This window comes from Manis javanica, chromosome 3, assembly GCF_040802235.1.
Source record: "Manis javanica isolate MJ-LG chromosome 3, MJ_LKY, whole genome shotgun sequence".
NCBI lineage: Eukaryota > Metazoa > Chordata > Mammalia > Pholidota > Manidae > Manis > Manis javanica.
Genome location: NC_133158.1, coordinates 47,836,699 through 47,856,376, shown reverse-complemented (window position 1 = coordinate 47,856,376; position 19,678 = coordinate 47,836,699). Strand labels below are relative to the sequence as shown.

At 44.0% G+C, this 19,678-nt stretch overlaps 1 protein-coding gene across 10 annotated transcripts in view; it reads left to right on the top strand.

The window, feature by feature from the left end:
- DOP1B (DOP1 leucine zipper like protein B) overlaps nt 1–19,678 on the top strand; it is a 101,171-nt gene that overhangs the window by 33,088 nt on the left and 48,405 nt on the right. For all 10 annotated transcript variants that reach the window (XR_005060358.2, XR_005060359.2, XR_005060360.2 and 7 more), the window contains 11 exons: nt 985–1,083; nt 1,423–1,546; nt 3,200–3,309; nt 3,565–3,679; nt 6,765–6,885; nt 8,406–8,525; nt 11,434–11,536; nt 12,118–12,309; nt 14,169–14,847; nt 16,472–16,743; nt 17,526–17,678. Coding sequence is in view for 7 of the 10 variants with exons in the window: in XM_037014775.2 (XP_036870670.2) it covers nt 985–1,083; nt 1,423–1,546; nt 3,200–3,309; nt 3,565–3,679; nt 6,765–6,885; nt 8,406–8,525; nt 11,434–11,536; nt 12,118–12,309; nt 14,169–14,847; nt 16,472–16,743; nt 17,526–17,678 (2,088 nt within the window). In the remaining 3 variants the exon portion in view is untranslated. The remainder of the gene's footprint in view (nt 1–984; nt 1,084–1,422; nt 1,547–3,199; nt 3,310–3,564; nt 3,680–6,764; nt 6,886–8,405; nt 8,526–11,433; nt 11,537–12,117; nt 12,310–14,168; nt 14,848–16,471; nt 16,744–17,525; nt 17,679–19,678) is intronic.

The following is a 19,678-nucleotide window of genomic DNA, read 5'->3' as shown; positions in this document are numbered from 1 at the left end:
CTTTGGAGTTTTAGGTTAGGCCAAAGTTCCTATGAGATCCTAAAAACATTCCTTTCTAGGACCATGGAATTTGAGGTCTTAGGACCTGACCCACTGGCCTGAAACCCCTCCAAAGAAGAAACAAGTGAGGGGTGCCGCTGACCGTCTTCCCTGATGTCACACTGTTAGTGCAAAAACTTTTCTGTAGCCTCCAGATTTAATCTGAAACTGGCCCCTATAAGCAGAGGGCAGGGAGAGATGGAAGAAAGGCAGAAATACTCCAGATTGGTAGGTGGAAGGTTTAATAAGCAAGGGAACTTATATACAAGGCTTGTCTTGGTGGCTGCATGACAAGGAGACCCCCGCACCCGCCCTCCAGATCTTAAAGGTTTATAGAAGGCTGCAGCTGGGCTCAGTCACATAGACCATCCACATGGCTTCAACACCACGTCACTGTCTCAAGGCCCTGTCCTTGCAGCAGCTTCTAGGAACGAGGAGGGCAGGCAGAAGCCGCATTCCAAGGACAGGGGAGAGATGAGGAGCCTCCGATTGCTGGGGTTCCACTCACGTATCAGCTGGTGGCCGCAGACTCCCCAGTACACTCTGCCCCCAGCGTCAGCACAAGAACCCCAATTCCCCACATTTTCCGTATTGATCTATTCCACATGATTCACACGGTGGTTTCAAGGCCAGGAAAAGTTACTTTTATTTTTGTGACTGTAAAGAGTGGCCTATAAATAATGTTTAATGTCTTGGGAATAAAATGTTCGTGCCATTCTATCATTTACAGGTCAAGTCTTTTTATTTTTTTTACAATCCTTTTATTTATTTTTTAATTTTTTATTAAGGTATTAATGATATACACTCTTATGAAGGTTTCACATGAAAAAACAATGTGGTTACTACATTTACCCATGTTATCAAGTCCCCACCCACACCCCAATGCAGTCACTGTCCATCAGTGCAGTAAGATGCCACAGATTCACTATTTACCTTCTCTCACAGGTCAAGTCTTTATGCACATCACTGTTGGATTCAAATGTTCTGGTGCAAAGAAATAATCTGGAGATTGTTCTGTTCTTCTTCCCATTTTATACCTGTCTGGTAAGACATTCGTGTTCTTCTAGGAAAGTCACTGCTATTTCCCAAGAATGTGGGGTAGGCGGGATAGATCCCAGGCAGTTTTTTTTTTTTGAGACAAGAACAGCCACGTTGTGATCACCATTTGCTTTCAGCTGGTTAAAGGTCCTTGTTCATTTTGCAAGGCTGCTGTTTCCAAAGCAAAAACTGAATAGCTTCTGTCTATGGGCAGCATAAGGAACCAACCTTTTTGAGAACTGCCTTTTTAACATAAAGCTTTATAGACTGGTAAAGGCTGCATGTCAGAAAGCCAGTCGTCTATTTTATCCCCTTGCAGTAAAGTTTTCTCTGTCCTTCCAATAGGATTCCAATGAGAGAGCCATTCCCCTGCTCAGGTCTGACATCGTGCACATTCTCTCAGCTGCCACCCAGACCCTACTGAGAAGAGATATGTCTCTAAACAGAAGACTTTATGCGTGGTTACTAGGTATACAGTGAGTAGTACATGATAATTGAAAGGCAAAGTTCTTATGAAACCTTTTAGGGCTGAGTTTTGGAATGTTTCCACTCGGTGATGCACTTCCAAATTGTCAAGTATGGAAGGATAACGCGCTGGCTGAGCAGATCACTGCTTGGTGGGGTTCTACCGCCTGCACTGCAGGCTTGGTTATTTTGCAGCCATTACATGTCAAAAAGGAGAAATAATAAATGAGATTTTTAAGAATGCTAACTGAATTCCATTTTAAGGAGTTTGCAATACAACAAAGACCTGTAGGTAAACCTTGTTCAAGTAGAAGCCTATTGCCCTGGAGACATTCATGGGATGAGGGTGGAGAGAAAACCCACAAATCTTGTGGGTTAAGTATGAAAGAAGGTTTAGAAGGTTTTCTAAGGATGGGAATGTTTCTGGCATTGACGTGTTTTGGGAGCTATTTGGATAACTTTGGGAGAGCATGAGAACCCCGGGCTTGATTCTGTGGGCAGCCTGTAAACTTGGAGGGAAGGAGCTCTAGGCTGTTAGCTGGAAGGATCACAGGATCAGAGCCCAGGAAATCACAAGACTAAAAGGGTAGTGCTTTCTGAGTTTTGTTAATTCCCATGCTCGTGTACTAAGAAAGGTGGTGTAAAAGCAGTCATGGAAGTGTTCCACAGCCTTTTCTTTTAATATATGTAATATTTTAGGTTTTTAGAGCAGTCTTAGGTTCACAGCAAAATTCAGAGGCAGGCACAGAGAGTTTCCATCCACCCTGTCTCTCCAAACCAGCACCCCAGCAGAGTGGTGCATTTGTGACACTCAGGGAAGTTCATCAGCATCGCTGTCCCCACGGTCCTTAGTTTTCATCAGGATTCCCTCTGGGCGTTTTGCACATTCTGTGGGTTTGGACAGAAGCACAGTGACATGTGTCCACCATCACAGTATCATATGGAGGATTTTCACTGCCCTAAAGATCCTCTGCTTCCCAGCTTTTTTTAACCCTCAACACAAAGATCTTCTCACACCAGAAACAGAAAGTCCTCTTTACCCTTTCTTCTCTCCCCACTAGTTACAAAACTTTGAGAAGTCATTCATGGAAACCTGTGAACAATTTCAAGAAGAATATTCACAGGCTCTATAAGCATCTTTATCAACAGGATGATTTTGTTCAGTGCATAGCTTCCCACTGTGGGACTTGACACCCTGCATGTGGAGAAGGCCTGGGACCCAGGTCCACTGCCGGCTCTGACTCGTAGCTGCGGCCCTGGAGCCCAGGCTCTCTCAGACCCTGAGGATGCTGTTCTTGCCCCGAGGACCTCACAGACTTACCCAACGCTCAAAATGAGAACACCTCGATTTCACATAGTACCATACAAAGAAACACTGATTTTTAAAATTATCCTTATTCAGGACTTTGTAATAATACTTGTCAAAGACAGAGTGAATTCTAGGGGCACTAAACTGATGCCCGTTGAGGTGGAATCCTGCCTATCTGATCCTTAGCACATCAGAAGGACATGTGACTTGGTCTTTCCAGATCTGATTTTGGTTTTCTGTTGGAGAAATTCTGTTTTTAAAAATAGGAGAACATGAGACCTTTGCTCCATGTGGTGACCTTTGAAATTATAGATCTCTGTGCAGCTCATGGTGCTTGTTCTTTTGTAGGTTCAGATATTAAAGGAAATGCCATTGTGCTGGAATCTGAAATCTCAAGTTCTTATGAAGACCAGTGCTTGTATTTTTTTGAAAAATATTCCAAGGATCTTTTAGTTGAGGTAAAGGAGCATTTCTGCAAAGTGGACCCCAATCAGGGTGGTCCCGATTTCTCTGTTCTTCAGTGAATTTCTCTGTAGGACCTCAAAGTAGACATTGGGCATGTTCCTAGGCAGGTGGTTGGGAAGACTGTGAACTCATTTTGTGCTATGGGACTCATTTTCTTTCCATCCCAGAGTTTTAAATAATCAGAACAACCACTAATGTTATACCCTACTGCACACAGTATCCTAATATGTGGCTTTTTCAAAAAACAGAGTCTGACTGAGATATTGCACCAGAAGTTTGCAGATGCCGACATAGAGGAGCACCACCACGCATACCTGAAGCCTTTCCGCATCCTCGTGAGTCTGCTCGACAAGCCAGAAATAGGTAACATCAGGGGTGCTGTTATCACCAGACGCCAACTACGGGTTACCTCTTTAGAGGGAATTACTGCATAGCGAGATGCAGTCACGTGTTATTTTTGAACATAGTTTAATCGCTGGAAGTTCAGAGTCTTTAAGTACTTCAGTTATGTTACACGGTTCGGTTACCATATCTGGCACCATGTAAAAGTCTGGTGTGGTAATTTGAACATTGTTGTTAGGAACATAGTTTGAGCTCCTCTTGTGCACACCTGTGTGTGTGCCTGTGCTGCACACACACAGTACTGACTTGGTAAGAACATTTCTCCGACCAAATGTCATACTTCAAATGAGGTCTGATTTTCTAATCAGGGAAATAAGGGCCCCCATCCATCTTCTTGCCTTGTGACCTTCGGCAAGCCGCTTCTGCTCTTTGAGCCTCTGTCTTGTCCTCTGTCTATTGAGAGGGGTTGAGCTAGACTCTGGTTCCCAAAATGTCCCCTCTTATACACTGTGGTCCTGAGAGCATCAGCTGAGAAAACTACCTTCTCTCTCTCACTTTAAAAAAAGAAATTGCTCCAATATCCATTCACTATAAGATCTTAACATCCAGTCACTTGAGTACCATGACAAGGAAGAAAATCCCCATGTTCTCCATGGGCTTTCAAGCTGGATGGCATCATCTAAGCTCGTAGGATGTGCCCACCCCCTCGTTGCTCTTTGCAGAAAACAAGAGCCGAGGGAGGTAATGAGGTTCCTTTTCCCTCTGGCTCAGGATGAGACCCTTCTCGTATTCATTCAGGGACAGGCGTGGAGCACGGCAGGGATGGTGCTGGGCTCTGGGGCTACAGAGGGAAAAATGGCTTCTGGTCACATTAGATGAAAGGGAGACTCTGAGGTCCTGGTATGTTTTCACTGTCATTAATAATAATAAAAGTGTTTTTGAGGATTTACTTCATACACAGTGTTTTGTATATGTCATTTAATTTACGTCTCCACCCATACTTCCTCAGGTAGGTTTTCTTACCATTGCCATTTTACAGATGGGGAGACGAAGGCTGGGCAAGGGTAAGTCATTTGCCAGAGGCCATCCAGGAGCCAGGATTAAAACTCTGGTTGACCCCAGAGCCCAGGCTGTCTTTGACAGGACACTGCCGCTTCCCTGAGGACCCTCAGACATGCTGTGCCTGAGATGTGTGCTCACGTAACACAGATGGGCTTGTATTCCATGATGCATCCGACTCTAGCTTCTGTCGCCAAAGTCAAAGCATGAAGCGCCGGCCCCTCCACGCCATGTGCCTCGGTGCTGCCTGGCGGTACTTGTGCGCTGTGCAGACTGTCCCCCTGCCCCGTCCCTCCCATGTCTCAGTCAGCCAGCCATCACTCCAGCGGGCTTCCTCGGGGTGCGGTGACCACAGCTCTCGGAGTCATGATTTAGTCTCAAAAGTGAAATGAGTTACATAAATATTTTGGGAGCTTGCACATAACTTGAAGTATTCAGAGAAGACAGTGTACTTGGCCGTTTGGAGACGGGCTTTTGTGCCAGGGCCGCGCACCTTGGTGGGCCAGGCGCAGCGCTGGTAGCTCGGGTCCAGGTCATATTTTCTGGGAGGGCACAAATGGCAGGCTTCTCCCCTGCCCCGTCACAGGGGTCTAATTTGTTCTGTCTGAAAATGTAGTTGCCCAAGGGAAGCCATACTTGAGAGGCAAAGGAGTGGGTTATATTACACTGGAAGGCGCAGGGTGCTCATTCAGTCTGGGCTGTCCCCTCTCTCTGCCAGGCTTCGGCCACTGCCTCATTTTCTCCTCCTTGAATCAGAACAGTAAACCTGCGTTCATTTTAAAAAGCATTCATCATTCTTATGCTGTAGAAAAGTAAAATACGATACGTGGGGCTCATTGCAAAAATGTTTTCTCAGAGGCCTGTCTTTTGTTTTTGTGAAAGGAAGCATAAAAAACTGGATTAACCTGCTGATTGCTTTGCATACAGATACGTTGACAGAGCGTTCGGTTGGTCTGAATTGATTCTGTTTTCATCCCTCCAAGTGCGTGGGTGTGCAGTCGCTCCCTTGGCACCTGATGGTCGCTGTTTGTGGAGCAGAACTGTCCAGACGCTGTCCACCTGCCTAATTGGCAGTGATGCTTCTCCGACATGCAGCTGGTGCTCTGTGCCATTTTATTTTTTATTTTTTATTTTTTTTTTATTTTTAGTATCATTAATATACACTTACATGAACAACAATGTGGTTACTAGATCCCCCCCATTATCAAGTCCCCACCATATACCCCATTACAGTCACTGTCCATCAGCGTAGTAAGATGCTACAGAATCACTACCTGTCTTCTCTGTGCTGTACTGCCTTCCCCATGCCACCCCCGCTACATTATGTGTGCTAATCATAATGCCCCCTTTTCCTGTTATCCCTCCCTTCCCACCCATCCTCCCCAGTCCCTTTCCCTTTGGTAACTGTTAGTCCATTCTTGGGTTCTGTGAGTCTGCTGATGTTTTGTTCCTTCAGTTTTTGCTTTGTTCTTATACTCCACAGATGAGTGAAACCATTTGATACTTGCTCTGTGCCATTTTAATAAGCTTTTCAGGAGTGGTGTCATTTCTTTTGTGGTGTCCTAGCTCACGATTAAAAGAATTCAGAGTAGGAAAGTTGCCCTGTTCTACATATTTATACTGAATTATGTGTCTGGGCAAGCCAGCTTATGCACAGTTAAAAGACAGCCTAGGCCCCGGCTCCACCCAGCAGAGTCTGGCTTGGGCAGGTCACTTGATCTCTTCCTCTTTCCCCTTATCTGTAATCAGGACAACAGGGTACTTACCTGGTCATATGGCTGCTGTGAGGATTAAATAAATTCATAGATGGAAAATGCTTAGAACAGCATTCAGCACACAGTAAGCTTCACAGAAATGGTGGCTGTTTGCATGGATATTATTCCCCCAGCTAGAGTTGTCATTGTCACAACCAATGTTAAGTTTCTGTACATTTTAGACTATACATTTTCTGTGTATTCAGGGTTACTTCCTAACTGATTAGTATATATGTCATTGATTTAAAAATGTATTGCTGATCTCTTCCTGGTCATTTTCTTTTCAATTTCAGGGCCTCAAGTGGTTGGGAATTTGTTTCTGGAAGTCATCCGGGCATTTTATTCTTACTGCAGACATGCTCTGGGCTCTGATCTTAAACTTAGCTACACTCAGAGTGGAAATTCGCTGATAAGGTATGGGTTTGACCACCAGCTTCACACTTGTTCCTCCCTCCCTAATGCCATGACTTTTTTCTTCTGTTGTTTCTTGTAAACTGTGAAGTGCTAGAGAAAGTGGAGATGCAGCAGATCAAACGGCACTTTAAGGTAACCTACACTCGAGTCAGTCAACATGAATGGACTGTTCCCTATGGAATAACTGCAAAGTTGTAAAGGGCTTAAAAGGAGTTTTCTGTAGTCTGCACCAGCCTGAGATGTACAAACCCTATTTATCAATCAGATACGAAGGTTGTTCAACACAGTGTGCATGGCACTCCCGAGTAGTGGGTTACAGGAAGAGAGGGGGTAAGGCCAGGAAGGTGAAGCCAGGGATGGGAGTTCTCAGGACTAGGTAGTGGAGGAGGGGAGAGCAAGGTAAGGGCACCCCCAGGGCACATGCTGCAGGACCCCGCTGGCAGAGTGAGCAGGGCTTGGCAGACAGCAGACTCATTGCCTTAGAGTGGGTGGTCCTCTGTCAGCCCTGTGTTTTGTTTCTGTTCTTTTTAAGATAATACAACCTCTTCCTTTTTACTTTATTCTTGATGTAATTTCTTTATGCCTGAATGGCATTGGGTATGTTGAAAATTTAAATCATTTTGAAGATTTTTCTGGTTTCTTCATTTATGTAGGTGTACCAAGAGTTCCTAGTGTTTGCTTTTTTCCCCCAGAATTACTCTTTCTGAATATGAAAGTATGACATGCTCACTGTAGAATATACAGATATTTGAAGGTATCAAGAAACAACACATCACCTATAATCACACCGCCCTTCAGAGAAAAACATTTTCATTTCTTTCCAGACTTTCAGTGCATACATAAATATATAGATTACTATCTTTTATTTTAAAGATGGAATTATACTGTTTTAGTTGCATGTTTTTGAAAACGCAAGTTGTGGGTAGCTCTGCTCTCTTCTGTGGAATATAATGGTTGCCTTAGATTCATGGGTAAGGATTTGCACTTACTAAATTCTGACTGACCAATCCCTTACTGATGATAGGCTTTTAGGTGTTTTCCACTTTTTCAGTATTTTTAAATGATTTTTAAATCGTATTCTTATGTGCATGTCTTGGTGGGCCTATACAAGAGTATCTGTAGGAAAAATACCTAGAATAAACTTCCTGCGTCTTAGAAGATACACACTAAAAGATTAGCCTCCAAATTTCCCTCCTGAATGGCTGTGCCATGCTGTTTCACCATGAGAGTATGTAATGATTTACAGTTGCACTTAAACTGTTCTTCTGTATCAGATTCTTTTTGCAATAGCCCTTATGCATATTTCTAAGAGAGCGTATCAGTATAAATACTGTTTAGGATGGCATTATGCAAATTGTTTCCTATATAAGAACAGTAACACTTTTTATCTTTATTGGAGTTTGTCAGTCCCTAGAAGTAAGATGTAAATAGTAAAATGAATGACAATTTTTCAGACATGGTATTCTCATAATACAGGGTTTTTCATAGATATGTTTGTAAGTATCCACCTTCCTTTACAGTACAATCAAAGAAAACAGAAACGCCTCTGAGATCGTTAAAACGGTGAACTTGCTGATCACTTCCCTAAGCACAGACTTCCTCTGGGATTACATGACGAGGTGTTTTGAGGATTGCTTTAGGTAGGTATCCAGTTCAGGATTATAGACTATTTAGGAAGGATTAGAGGGTTTCATGGTTTCATATCTGCTCATTGTGGTCAATTATACATCAGTGGCTAAAATAAAGTGGATGGTCTGTGATGAGTACACAATTGGAAAGAATTCACTAAAAATTGAAGTAGAATAAAAAAATACCGGCATTAAGAAGGCTCAGTAATCTTGGCCACATAATTCTGAAGCTCTTTACTTGTTAATTCTAACTTGAGAAAATCCTCTGTGCATTTTCTAGTTACACTGATCAAATCTGCTTATTTTCTAGTTTTCCTGAAGGCCTGATCTGTTTGAAGAAGCTTAGTTTTGTGACTCTAAGATTGGATAGAGTGTTTTTGAAATCATCAGTCTTCTTAAATTCTTAGCACTCTGATCTGACTGGTCATACACTATTTCACTAATGTTGTAAAATACTATAATGAGCTTCCTGTCCCTTTTAATCTGGTGAATTGCACCCTCTCCACCTCAAGCACACACTGGGGAATGGCCTGCTTGCCTGCAGAGTCATTCCAGGTCATTTTGCCCATAAAGGAAGAAGAATCCAATCTCTCTGTTTTGTCCTGGAGTCCACACTGTAAAACCTCATTGTCATCACCCTCCATTGGAAAGCACCCTGTTGTCACACTGTCCTTCCCGGACTTCACAGCTGAATAGAAGCCTTAGTTAGGTTTGCTCTGGGTGGTTCTCTGTCCTGAAAGCCTTCTAAGCATTCTCGTTAACTCTTCAGGATGCCCCTGAGGATCCCAAAGAGAAGTGGGCATTTCCATCACATAAGAGATCCAGAGCCCAGTGACATGACGTACCTTGTGTGGCATTGCACAACAAGTTAACAGCCGCCAAGATTAGAACCCAGGAAGGCCAGACTTCCCAACTGCTCCCACTATGCCATTCTGCCTCCTCCAGTGCCTCCTCCGTAGGCAAACAAACCTGTGACGAATAAACAAATTGCAGTTGGGTCCATGAGCAACAGCAAGGCCTTCCTCTACTGAGGCTAGAATTTATTTTGGTCAGTTTAATTCCATTTCAGAGTTACCAGACATGCTTTCTTTTAAAAAACTGACTAAGAAATGTTTCACCTGTAAGAAAACAGAAAATAACATCAGACATGTGCACCCATTGCTGAAATTATAGGCAACACTGGCTATTGCTTCTCAGATCCCTTTTTTTAAAGGAATAAAATATTGCTACACAGAGCTAACCTCCACCTTCCCCCCACTTTTTTCTCCCTTCCCAGCACTTCTTCTCTCTTCATTCTAGTATTAATCCATGAAATTAGTGTCTGCCTTTGCTCATGATGTTGTCTGTGCTTTTATAGTAAGCACAGACAACAGTGTCCAGAAATGAAATAGTCTGTTTTGTCCAAATGTTGTATAAGTAGTGCCCACTTGTATGTAACTTTCTGCAATGTGCTGTTTTGTGGGGATGTTAAGAGCCTCTGGAGATTTGTCCATATTGTAACACGTCTAGCTCATTCACCTTTAGTGTAATAGTCCATTGCCTGAATGAACCAGTTTTGATTTTTCCATTTTTGTGAATAGTACTGTGGTGACCATCTTTGTCCTATTTATACACAATGCCCAGGTTTCTTTAGAGTAGACACCTAAGCTGTAGAATCACTGGGATGTAGCGTACGCGGTTCTTCAGAGTCATTCTCTTGCTAACATAAACTCCAATTAAATAATCATTTACAATGAAGAAAATTAACTCAGGTTGAGTTGTAGTATGATAGCTAAATGGGTCCAAAGTTACTCTGTTTTGAGAACTAATACACAGCTGACCCGTGAACAGCATGGGCAGTTAGGAGTGCTGACCCCTGTGTAGTTGAATATCCAGATACAACTTTTGACTCTCCCAGAATTTTACCTGTAGCCTACTGTTGACCCTTGAGCAACATGGCTTTGAACTGTGGGTACACTTACAAGTTTTTTTTAGTAAATGTACTGGAAAATATTTTGGAGGTTTACAACAACTTGCTCACATTTCTCTTAACTGCAAATGGTACCATGTACAGTCTGTAAGTGTGATTGTAGGTTTTGATAAATTTTAACTTTTGTAATAGATTTACATATATTTTATGGTAGTAAATGACAAAATAAACAAATACATATATATACTTTATGCATTCATGACATACCTAACTTTTTCTTCATTTTTTTGATATTTCCAGGCTGTGTACTTTGTCTACAAGTTTTTTCAAACAGTTGTAAATCTCCAAAAATTTTCTAACATGTTTATTCACAAAATCCACTTATAAGTGGATCCACACAGTTCAAACCCATGTAGTTCAAGGGTCAACTGTATGCTTTTTAACTTAGCTGTTTAACTAGTGTCCTACTTATTTAAAAGTCAGTGTTAAGTTTCAGTGTGAGATAAGTAGGTACCAGTAGAGTTGAGCAGTGGAAGTGCATTTCTCTAAGCAGCTTGTGTGATAAGCTCATGGTGTTAGATGGGAGGAGCTGGCTCGGGTGGCCCCTAAAGCAAGCTGAACAGCTGTTTGGCCTGTGTCCTCTCTAGCAGGGCTCCTTCCCTGGGAACATGCCTTTGGTTTGGGCTTGAGGGCCTGGAATTGCTGCTGTTACAGCTCTCCAGATCTGCTGTGTATAAATCCCACGTGGGCATGCAACCGCCCTCATCTGAACTGATGACGTTCAAGTCAGAGTGAATCCATGTTGGAAACAAGTAGATTCAAGACACTTACTGACACTTCTCTTTGTTGGGTAATTTTAGTCACCAAAGCTTAATTATTAGAACTACAGAAGCCATCTCCCATTATGTTTGATATAGAATAAGCTACTTTACTTGAAATCACAGGAAAGATTAAAATTATTATAAGAGAAAGAATTGATTTGATGTTCTTTTCCTTCCTCGGACTATGTAGGCCAGCCGAGCAGAGTTACACTGTCAGGAAGAGCATCGGCCCTCCCCCAACGGTCTCGGAGCTCTGCACCCTCCTTGTTTTCCTTCTGGATGTCATTCCCCTGGTAAGGTCCTTTGCTGGGACGATGTGACTCCGTTCTCACCTTATTTATGTTCTCATTAGTGTTGTCAGTCTACTTTATAAACCTCAATCTAACTGAAAATTAGTTTCACATAAATGTACACCACCAGTACAATGTGCGTTTTGGTATGGAAGATGTAGCTGGATGTAAATTCTGAGGTCTTACTTAAAAGAGGTTAAGACTTTGAGCCAGTGGTAAGTAGGCTCAGTGGAAGGTATGTAAACAAGATGATAAACTGGGTGCCACTCCTGTACTACCGTTATTTAGGGGTGAAAGTAAATGTATTTCCTAGTTAAACTTGTGCAGTTAGCTGATTTTCTTAAGTCTAATTTCCTTAATATAGTAATAATGTAATGATATTCTATTAAGGATAAAAGCACTTGAAAGGAGAGTAAGAATGTCCATTGATTTGTCTAGATTGAAAAGAAATATTACTTTGTTTTCTGATTAATGTGGAACTTACTCTCTGAAAACGTTGAATTTTCTAAGATGCCACTTGCGGTGCACTTTTTTTCCAATTATAAATTGAAAACTTAAGTTAAACTAGTGTCTTTATTTCACAGGAACTTTACTCTGAGGTGCAAACCCAGTACCTCCCGCAGGCGCTTGCCTGCCTGGTGCAGCCGCTGGCTGAGGAAATGGAGGCTTTAAGCTTACCTGAACTCACGCATGCCTTGAAGACATGTTTCAAAGTGCTCAGCAAGGTGCAGATGCCGCCTTCCTACCTGGACATGGAGCCCGCAAGTGGAAGCTGGGTACGTGCTGGGAGGAGCTCAGTGGTTCTCAGGGCTAAAAGAAGCACATGCCTTGCCGGGAGCAGAAAGTCATTAGGGTTGGTTAGGCCAGGAATTAAAAACTAGAAGACATAAAGGTAATCTCTAAAACATGCTTCTAAAGTCCCCCAGCCCTTAATAAGTGTTTAGTGTGGAATCCTCACTCCTGACCCCTCCCTGCCACAGCCCTTAACTACAGCCAGTGGTTATAGAGCTCACTGTCCAGACCTTTTTATGTGTATGTTTATGTATGTGTAATTTTTAAAAAATTATCAGCGAGATATTAGTTTACATGGGCTGCAGTAACAGAGTGCCACAGACTGAGTAACTCAAATAACAGGAAGTTATTGTCTCTAAGCTCTGGAAACCAGAAGTCCAAGGTCAAAGTGCAGGCAGGGTTGGTTCCTCCTGAGAAATGTGCAGGTCAAAGTGCAGTCGGGAGAATCTGCTCCTAGCTCCTGGTGTTCTTTGGTGTTCCTGGCACATAGACTCATCACCACGATCTCTACTGAGCTTATCTTAACTTGAGCATCTTCAAAGGGCCAGTGTCCACATAAGGTCACACTCAGAGGTCCTGGAGGTTAGGACTTCATCTTTTGAGGCAGTGAGGGGATGGGGAACAGTTCAAGCCATAACATACACTATTCTCTGATTTGCTTTGGGGACAGCTCTCCATGTTCCTATAGTATACACAGAGGTATCATTCAACTTCTGCGTGATAGTCTGAGGTATGGCTTTTACAGTTCCTTCACCTATTCTCCTATTGAGGTTATTTCCACTTTTTCACTGTTACCCACAGTACTGCAGTCAGAATCCCTGCACAGCTTACTCACAGTGGCAAGTGTTTCAGAAGGATCATTACCTAGAAGTGGGTGCAATCAACCCATTTATTTTTAAACTAGAAGTGCATGCCCCCTTTTAAATTGAGAGAGATGCTGCCAAATCACCCTCCAAGGAGACTGTAACAGATATACTTCCACAAGCAGTCTGAGGCCATGGTCTTTGAATTATTTTTATTTTCTGCTCTGGGGGTTTGAGAGTTCTGCCCTTGAAATCCATTCAGTGCAGTGGCACAGACTGAAGAGCAAAGCATTCCTGAGAGCTGTGTACTTAGTGCTGAACTTAAATCTCAACCTGCAGGGGAATTACAGGTTGTCAATGTCAATTCCAATGTTAGTCCTTTTTCTTTCTGTTAGAGCTAGTGAGAAAAACAAGGTCCCCCCCAAACAATTTAAGGTATGAAGTTTATCCATATGTAGTCTACAAATACAAGCAGCAGTATGTTTCAAAAAGTGCACTGTACTATCTCATCTTCCCTTGAGGGCACAGTGGTTTAAGTGCTGAAGAGTTTTAAATTTAATATTATATAAGAAGCACTATAAGAAGAGACTGATTCACGAAAGGTTGAAGTGTTATCCCTTTGGAAGGCAACAGAATATACAGACGTACACTTACATATGTATGTGTAATATACATATATACACACACACGGGTAAACACTTCTGGTTTTCTCTTATTTCTTCATGCCTTTATGTTACCTTCACGCCAGTTTCCTCATTTATATTTTTTTAATCTGTCAAACTTTTAAAAATAACTTTCTGGAATCCTTAAATCTCCATTTAAGACAAAAAATGGGCTCAAAGACAGCCCACCCAAAGAGGATGGTGGGATGACAGCCTCCGATTTGGGCCCACAAACTCCTACCCATTGAAGATGGGTAGGCACTCTTTTTACTAGGCACTCTTACACAGGGATTCTCGTGGTGTAGAGAATTATGATTTTGAAAAACAGGAAGCCTATGGTCCTACAAAATGCACAATACAAATTTCCATTTCTTGCAGAGTCCAGTGAAAGGTGAAAACAGTGAAATCGTTTTAGACACAAAGGCAGTGATTCCAGGTGCTGAAGACACTTTATTTCCTCCGCTCCAATCGGAAGACAGTGGGATCGGGCTCAGTGCCTCGTCACCGGAGCTCTCCGAGCACTTGCGGGTCCCCAGAGTCTCTCCTGAAAAAGACGACGTTTGGAAGAAGGGCGGGAGTATGCAGAGGACATTTCTTCACATCCAAGAGCTAGTTGCCAACTTTGCCCACAAGAACATTTTCAGAGTACCACTGATGGCGTCCAGAGAAGAAAACAAGACGGAAGAGCCTGCAGGCCAGGGGCACGGGGGCAGGACGCAGGACATGGAGGATGGCGACTCTGGCGGGAAGAACTTGTGGGAAGCCAAGCCCATCAGTGTGCCCCAGTTTAAGCAGATGCTCTCAGACTTGTTCACCATTCGAGGGTCTCCATTTAAGACAAAAAGTTCAGAGTCGCCTTTGCCCAGTAGCCCTGGCCGAAAGAAAGAGGGAGACTGGGCTGTGGAGCAGGTGGCTGTCAACCTGGGGAGCTCAAGGGAAGGCTGCAGGGAGGCCTTTGCAGCCGCCTGCCACCTGCTGCTGGACTGTGCCACCTTCCCCGTCTACCTGTCTGAGGAAGAGACAGAGCGGCTCTGCGAAATGCTCTTCCAGCTTCCTGGTGAGAGTGCGGCCCCACCAAGTCCATCTTGCAGAATGATACTACTTAGTCGATGTTTATAGATGAGCTAAAATCATGCCAGCCAAGAAGGAACCATTTTCCACATTTGTTTCCTTATGTTGTCATTAGTTGTGTCTGCTTTTGACTTGCATCTCACCAGCTGGCAAATTGGTGAGGCAGAGTCTGTATTTTTAAACTTTGAGTGTTCAGCACAACCTGTTAAAAGGTCCAGAACAAAAAAGGTGCTTTATAATTGTCGGTAATCAGACCGTTTCATGAGACCTGTTGTTTAGATTTATGTATCAGTTTGCTAGACCTGCCATAACAAAGTCCCACAAACTAAGTGAACCAAACAACAGAAACGCTCTGTCTCACAGTTCTGGAGGCCATAAGTCTGCACTCAGGGATTGGGCACCACTGTGCCCACTCTGATGCTAGGTGAGGATGTGTTCCAGTCTCCTAGCTTCTGGCTGTAGTTCCTTAGTTTGTGGTGTCAACCTCCAGTCTTTACATGGTGTTCTCCTGTGTACATACCTGTGTTCAGATTTCCCTTTTATAGGGGCACCAGTCATGTTGGATTAGGGGCTCACTTTACCATGACCTCATTTTAACCAGGTCCATCTACACTGGCCCTATTTCCGAATGAGCTCACATTCTGAAGTCCTAGGGGTTAGGACTTCAACATAAGAAGTTTATGGGAGACACAGTTCAACACCTAACAGGCCCTTAGTCAGCTCAGGCTGCCTTCACGAAGTACTGCCAACTGGGGGCTTAAACAACAGAAATGTATTTCTCACAGTTCTGGAGGCTGGAAGTCGGAGGTCAGGACGCCAGCACACTTAGCGTACAGTGAGAGCTCCCCCCTTGCTTACAGCCACCTTCTCACTGTGTGCTCACCTCCTGGGAGTGTGGGGCCATCTCTCTGGTGTCCCACTGTAAAGCCCCACACTCAGGACCTCTTCTAACCCGAGTCACCTCTCAAAGGCCTCACCCCAATTACCCGCACATTAGGGGCTGGGGCTTCAACACAAATTTTGGGCAAATACAATTCAGTCCACGGCAGGCAGTTAGCACTTTAAAGGCTAAGGGATAGAGGGGAGGTGGGAAAGAAGAGTGATTCAGTTGGTGGGAACAGAGGGTGAAGATTTCCCCTCTTGCAGTCACTACCTTTGATTTCCCATGCAGTTTCTCAGTGTGTTAGCTGCGAATGGCAGTGTACTTAGGAGAACTGCATTTAGAATTGATATCCTCAGTAGTTTTTGGCCTCTTTTAAAGCTAATGCCGTGTGCCCTACCACCAAGAGAGTCTTTAAAAAAAACATTTTGGACTCTATACCAAAAATTGCGGATTTTACTATAAGTAAATTTTTTAAATAAAATCATTTTGAATCATCTCAAAACCCCAAGGTTGACATATGGAGAATTTGAATAATCTGACAAGCATATGAAATCAGACGTGGCCTCATCTGTCCTCTGGTCCTGAATGATGACTGCATATCATGTCACCACCAGGTTATCGTACTACTGTCCGCCAGCTTCTCAGATCTAACGGTGTCTTAAATCTGCACATTGTGAGCGGTTCTTGTGTATCTTGTTTGTTTCCATCCTCTCTGGCTTCATTTTAGGAGCCAGCAATTCCAGTTTTCCATCCTGGCTGAAATCCCTTATGACCATTGGCTGCTGTGTGACTGACTGCTACCTCCAGAATGTGGCCATCTCCACCCTGCTGGAAGTCATAAACCACTCCCAGTCTCTAGCGCTTGTCATTGAAGACAAGACAAAGCGCTATAAAAGCTCAGGACACAACCCATTTTTCGGCAAGCTGCAGATGGTGACAGTCCCTCCCATTGCTCCAGGAATACTGAAGGTCATGGCAGAGAAAACAGACTTCTACCAGGTATTTCCCTGGGAAGAGCGTGGGAGGGACCCCGGGCCCCTGTGCCCAGACCGTTTATTTGAAGTTGTTCCTCAGGTTGTAGTTGCTGTGATATGGAATATGGCAGCCCTGGTGGCACTGGAGGGAGCTCCTGAAGACCCATGCCAGCCTCTTCCCTCCACCCTAGGCTCCTGGCCCTGTTTCTGGGCCTGCAGCCAGTATTCAGTAAATATTTGCATTCAGTTTTAGGCCAACTGGACTAAATATGTAAGGATTGGTAGAGAAAGACTGAGCCTCAATTTATAAGGTTAAAGGTTTTGAGGCCTCCATTGTTTCTGATTAAAGATCAGAAGTTAATCTTATTGGGGTTCCCTTATAAAGGATGAGTCATTTTTCTCTTGCTGATTGCAAGATTTTCTCATTCTGATTGCAAGATTTTCTCTTTGTCTTTTCAATACGATATATCTGGATATAGATCTCTTGGCATTTATCTTACTTGGAATTCACTGAGCTTCTTGGATATATAGATAATGTTTTTCATCAAACTTGGGAAGTTTCCAGCCATTATTCCTTCAAATGTTTTTTCCTGCTCCTTTCTCTTCCTGCTCCCCCAGCACTCCTGGTGGGTTGTTGGTTTGAGCTGGGGTTGCCTTGTTTTGTGTGGTGGTGGTGTTTCTCTGTGGATTAAGAGCCTCACATAGCAAACGTAGGTAGAAGCTAGGTCCTTGGGGTTTGGACTGGCCTGGCACAAGGTGGAAACGAGCAGGCACTGCCTGTGTTGACACTGTCTCCTCTCTGTCCAGAGAGTGGCTTGTGTGCTTTGGAATCAGCTGAACAAGGAGACCCGGGAGCATCACATCACCTGTGTAGAACTGTTCTACCGGCTGCACTGCCTGGCCCCGACAGCCAACATCTGCGAGGACATCATCTGCCATGCTCTCCTGGACCCTGACAAGGTGAGCCTTGGCAGCGCATACTCTCCATTCTGCAATGGTTCCAACTACTGGGCCACACATCACTGTGTGTCCAGAAAAGACCTATGTCTATCCAGTTAAAGTCCTGGGACTCAGTGGACATCCTGCTCAATGAGCAGAAGCGTTGCAGAAGCTCAGGACTAGAAGGCCTACAAAAGCACAAGCCATCCCTGATACAGTACTAAAAACATGGCTGTGTCCATATCAGTGCTCACCAGGGAAATCTGCCCAAATGCCCAGGATGCTTGCAGGACTCTGGCAATTCTTTCAGGGCTCCTGGAGCTACTGGGTGTTGTCGGGCAGCTGCTTCTGGGGAGGTCTCTCCCTGCACACTAGGTGAATCATAGGTGAAACCTCAATGGGGGATGGGGGAGGGTTTTTGACTGAATGAGAAAGAATTCTGAAGCAGGTTGTATGAATGTAGGAATTCATTAAAGCAAGAGTAACTGCAAATGGCAGCTGCTTTGTAGGCAGCAGAGAGCAAAGAAGAGCAGAGGCAGGAAAGGGAAGCTCATTGAACTCCTGCTTGGCATAGGACAAATCCGTCACCAGTTCCTAAAGCCAGGGTCACCTGGCGTCCAGTGTCCACTTGAATCTGCACGGTGTGGGAACTAAGCCCCTACCACCCCAGGATTTGGGGGAGCTGCAGAGCACTGGATGGAGTGAGAGTATGTTCTGAGAACTTCCCAAAAGCAAAGAAAAGAGATTTTCAGGCAGGCTGCTAAAGAGTGTGATCATACAGCTGCAGTCCTGTCTGGGTCACCCAGGTCATGGGAACTTGCAAGCCCGAATCAGAGCTCTCAGTAGCCCTTCCCCACTTGTCTGAAGGAGGCCAGAGAGAGAGAAGACTTGTGCTTAAGTCTAGAAAACTGAATGAAATAGCAAAGTAACAAAGACGCTTACCACTGGAAGAGCCCAGAGACAGCTGCAATAAGATGAGCAGTAAGAAGTCTTTATTTAAGGCAAAAATGCACACTTGAAGAAAGGGGGTATGGGCAGCCTCACAGAGGAGGCATACTCAAAGGCTTAGGGTTCTGTCTCTTAAGGCTTTCAAGAATGGGACGAAACGTGGTGGTGGGGCATAGGATGACTTCTGGTCTCATGGTGTCTGTCTCCAGTGACAGACATTGTGTCATCATCCATGATCTGTCCTCTACATATTCTGTAAGATAAACTTAACACAAGGAATTTGATGATCCTCGTCTTCTCTAAGATAGTGATTACACTCAAGCAGTGGGGACATATAATTTAGGACTGCTTGCCCTGCCTTAAGATAGGGTAGGTTATCGGCTGATTACCATAAAATATGTTAGGAATCTTACCTCCTAACACCCTGGTTTTTAAAATGAAATCTTAGCCTTAAAATGGAGTCCCTCCTGTTCTTACTGTACTGTTTATATCTCAGAATTTTTAATCATAGGCAGGAAATACTAGTCAGAAGCTTGTCCCATGTCCCTGCACTACCTCATGGAAAAGGAAGCAGTCATGGAGAATCTGTTGCTGCTTTAAGCCCCAGCTCTCCTTTGCAGCCAGGTTGTGTCCTTGCTCCCTAAGCTACTTGGGACTGACATGTCCAGGAGGCATGAGAGCACCGTGCAGGCCTCCTTCCACCACAGGCCGAGCTGTGACCCTGGACGTGGGCTGCTGCCAGTCTTGAATACATGCTTTAATAAAAGTGCATCTTTACTAAAGGAGCAAAGAAAGAGGATGCAGGCCATCCTGTCCTCCTGGCCAGGTTAGGCAGGCACCAAGCACAGAAGAGAGTCCAGCATCTCTGCTGAGGTCGCTGTTATTCTGCTGAGCTCTTCTTTGTTATGGAAGTTGGTTTGCTATGGTGGAAAACAGGTTCTGTTAACAGACTAGAGAGCCCAGATATAAACCCAACCATATATGGTCAATTAATATATGAAAAAGGAGCTGTGGACATAAAATGGGGAAATAAACAGCCTCTTCAACAACTGGGGTTGGCAAAACTGGACCAG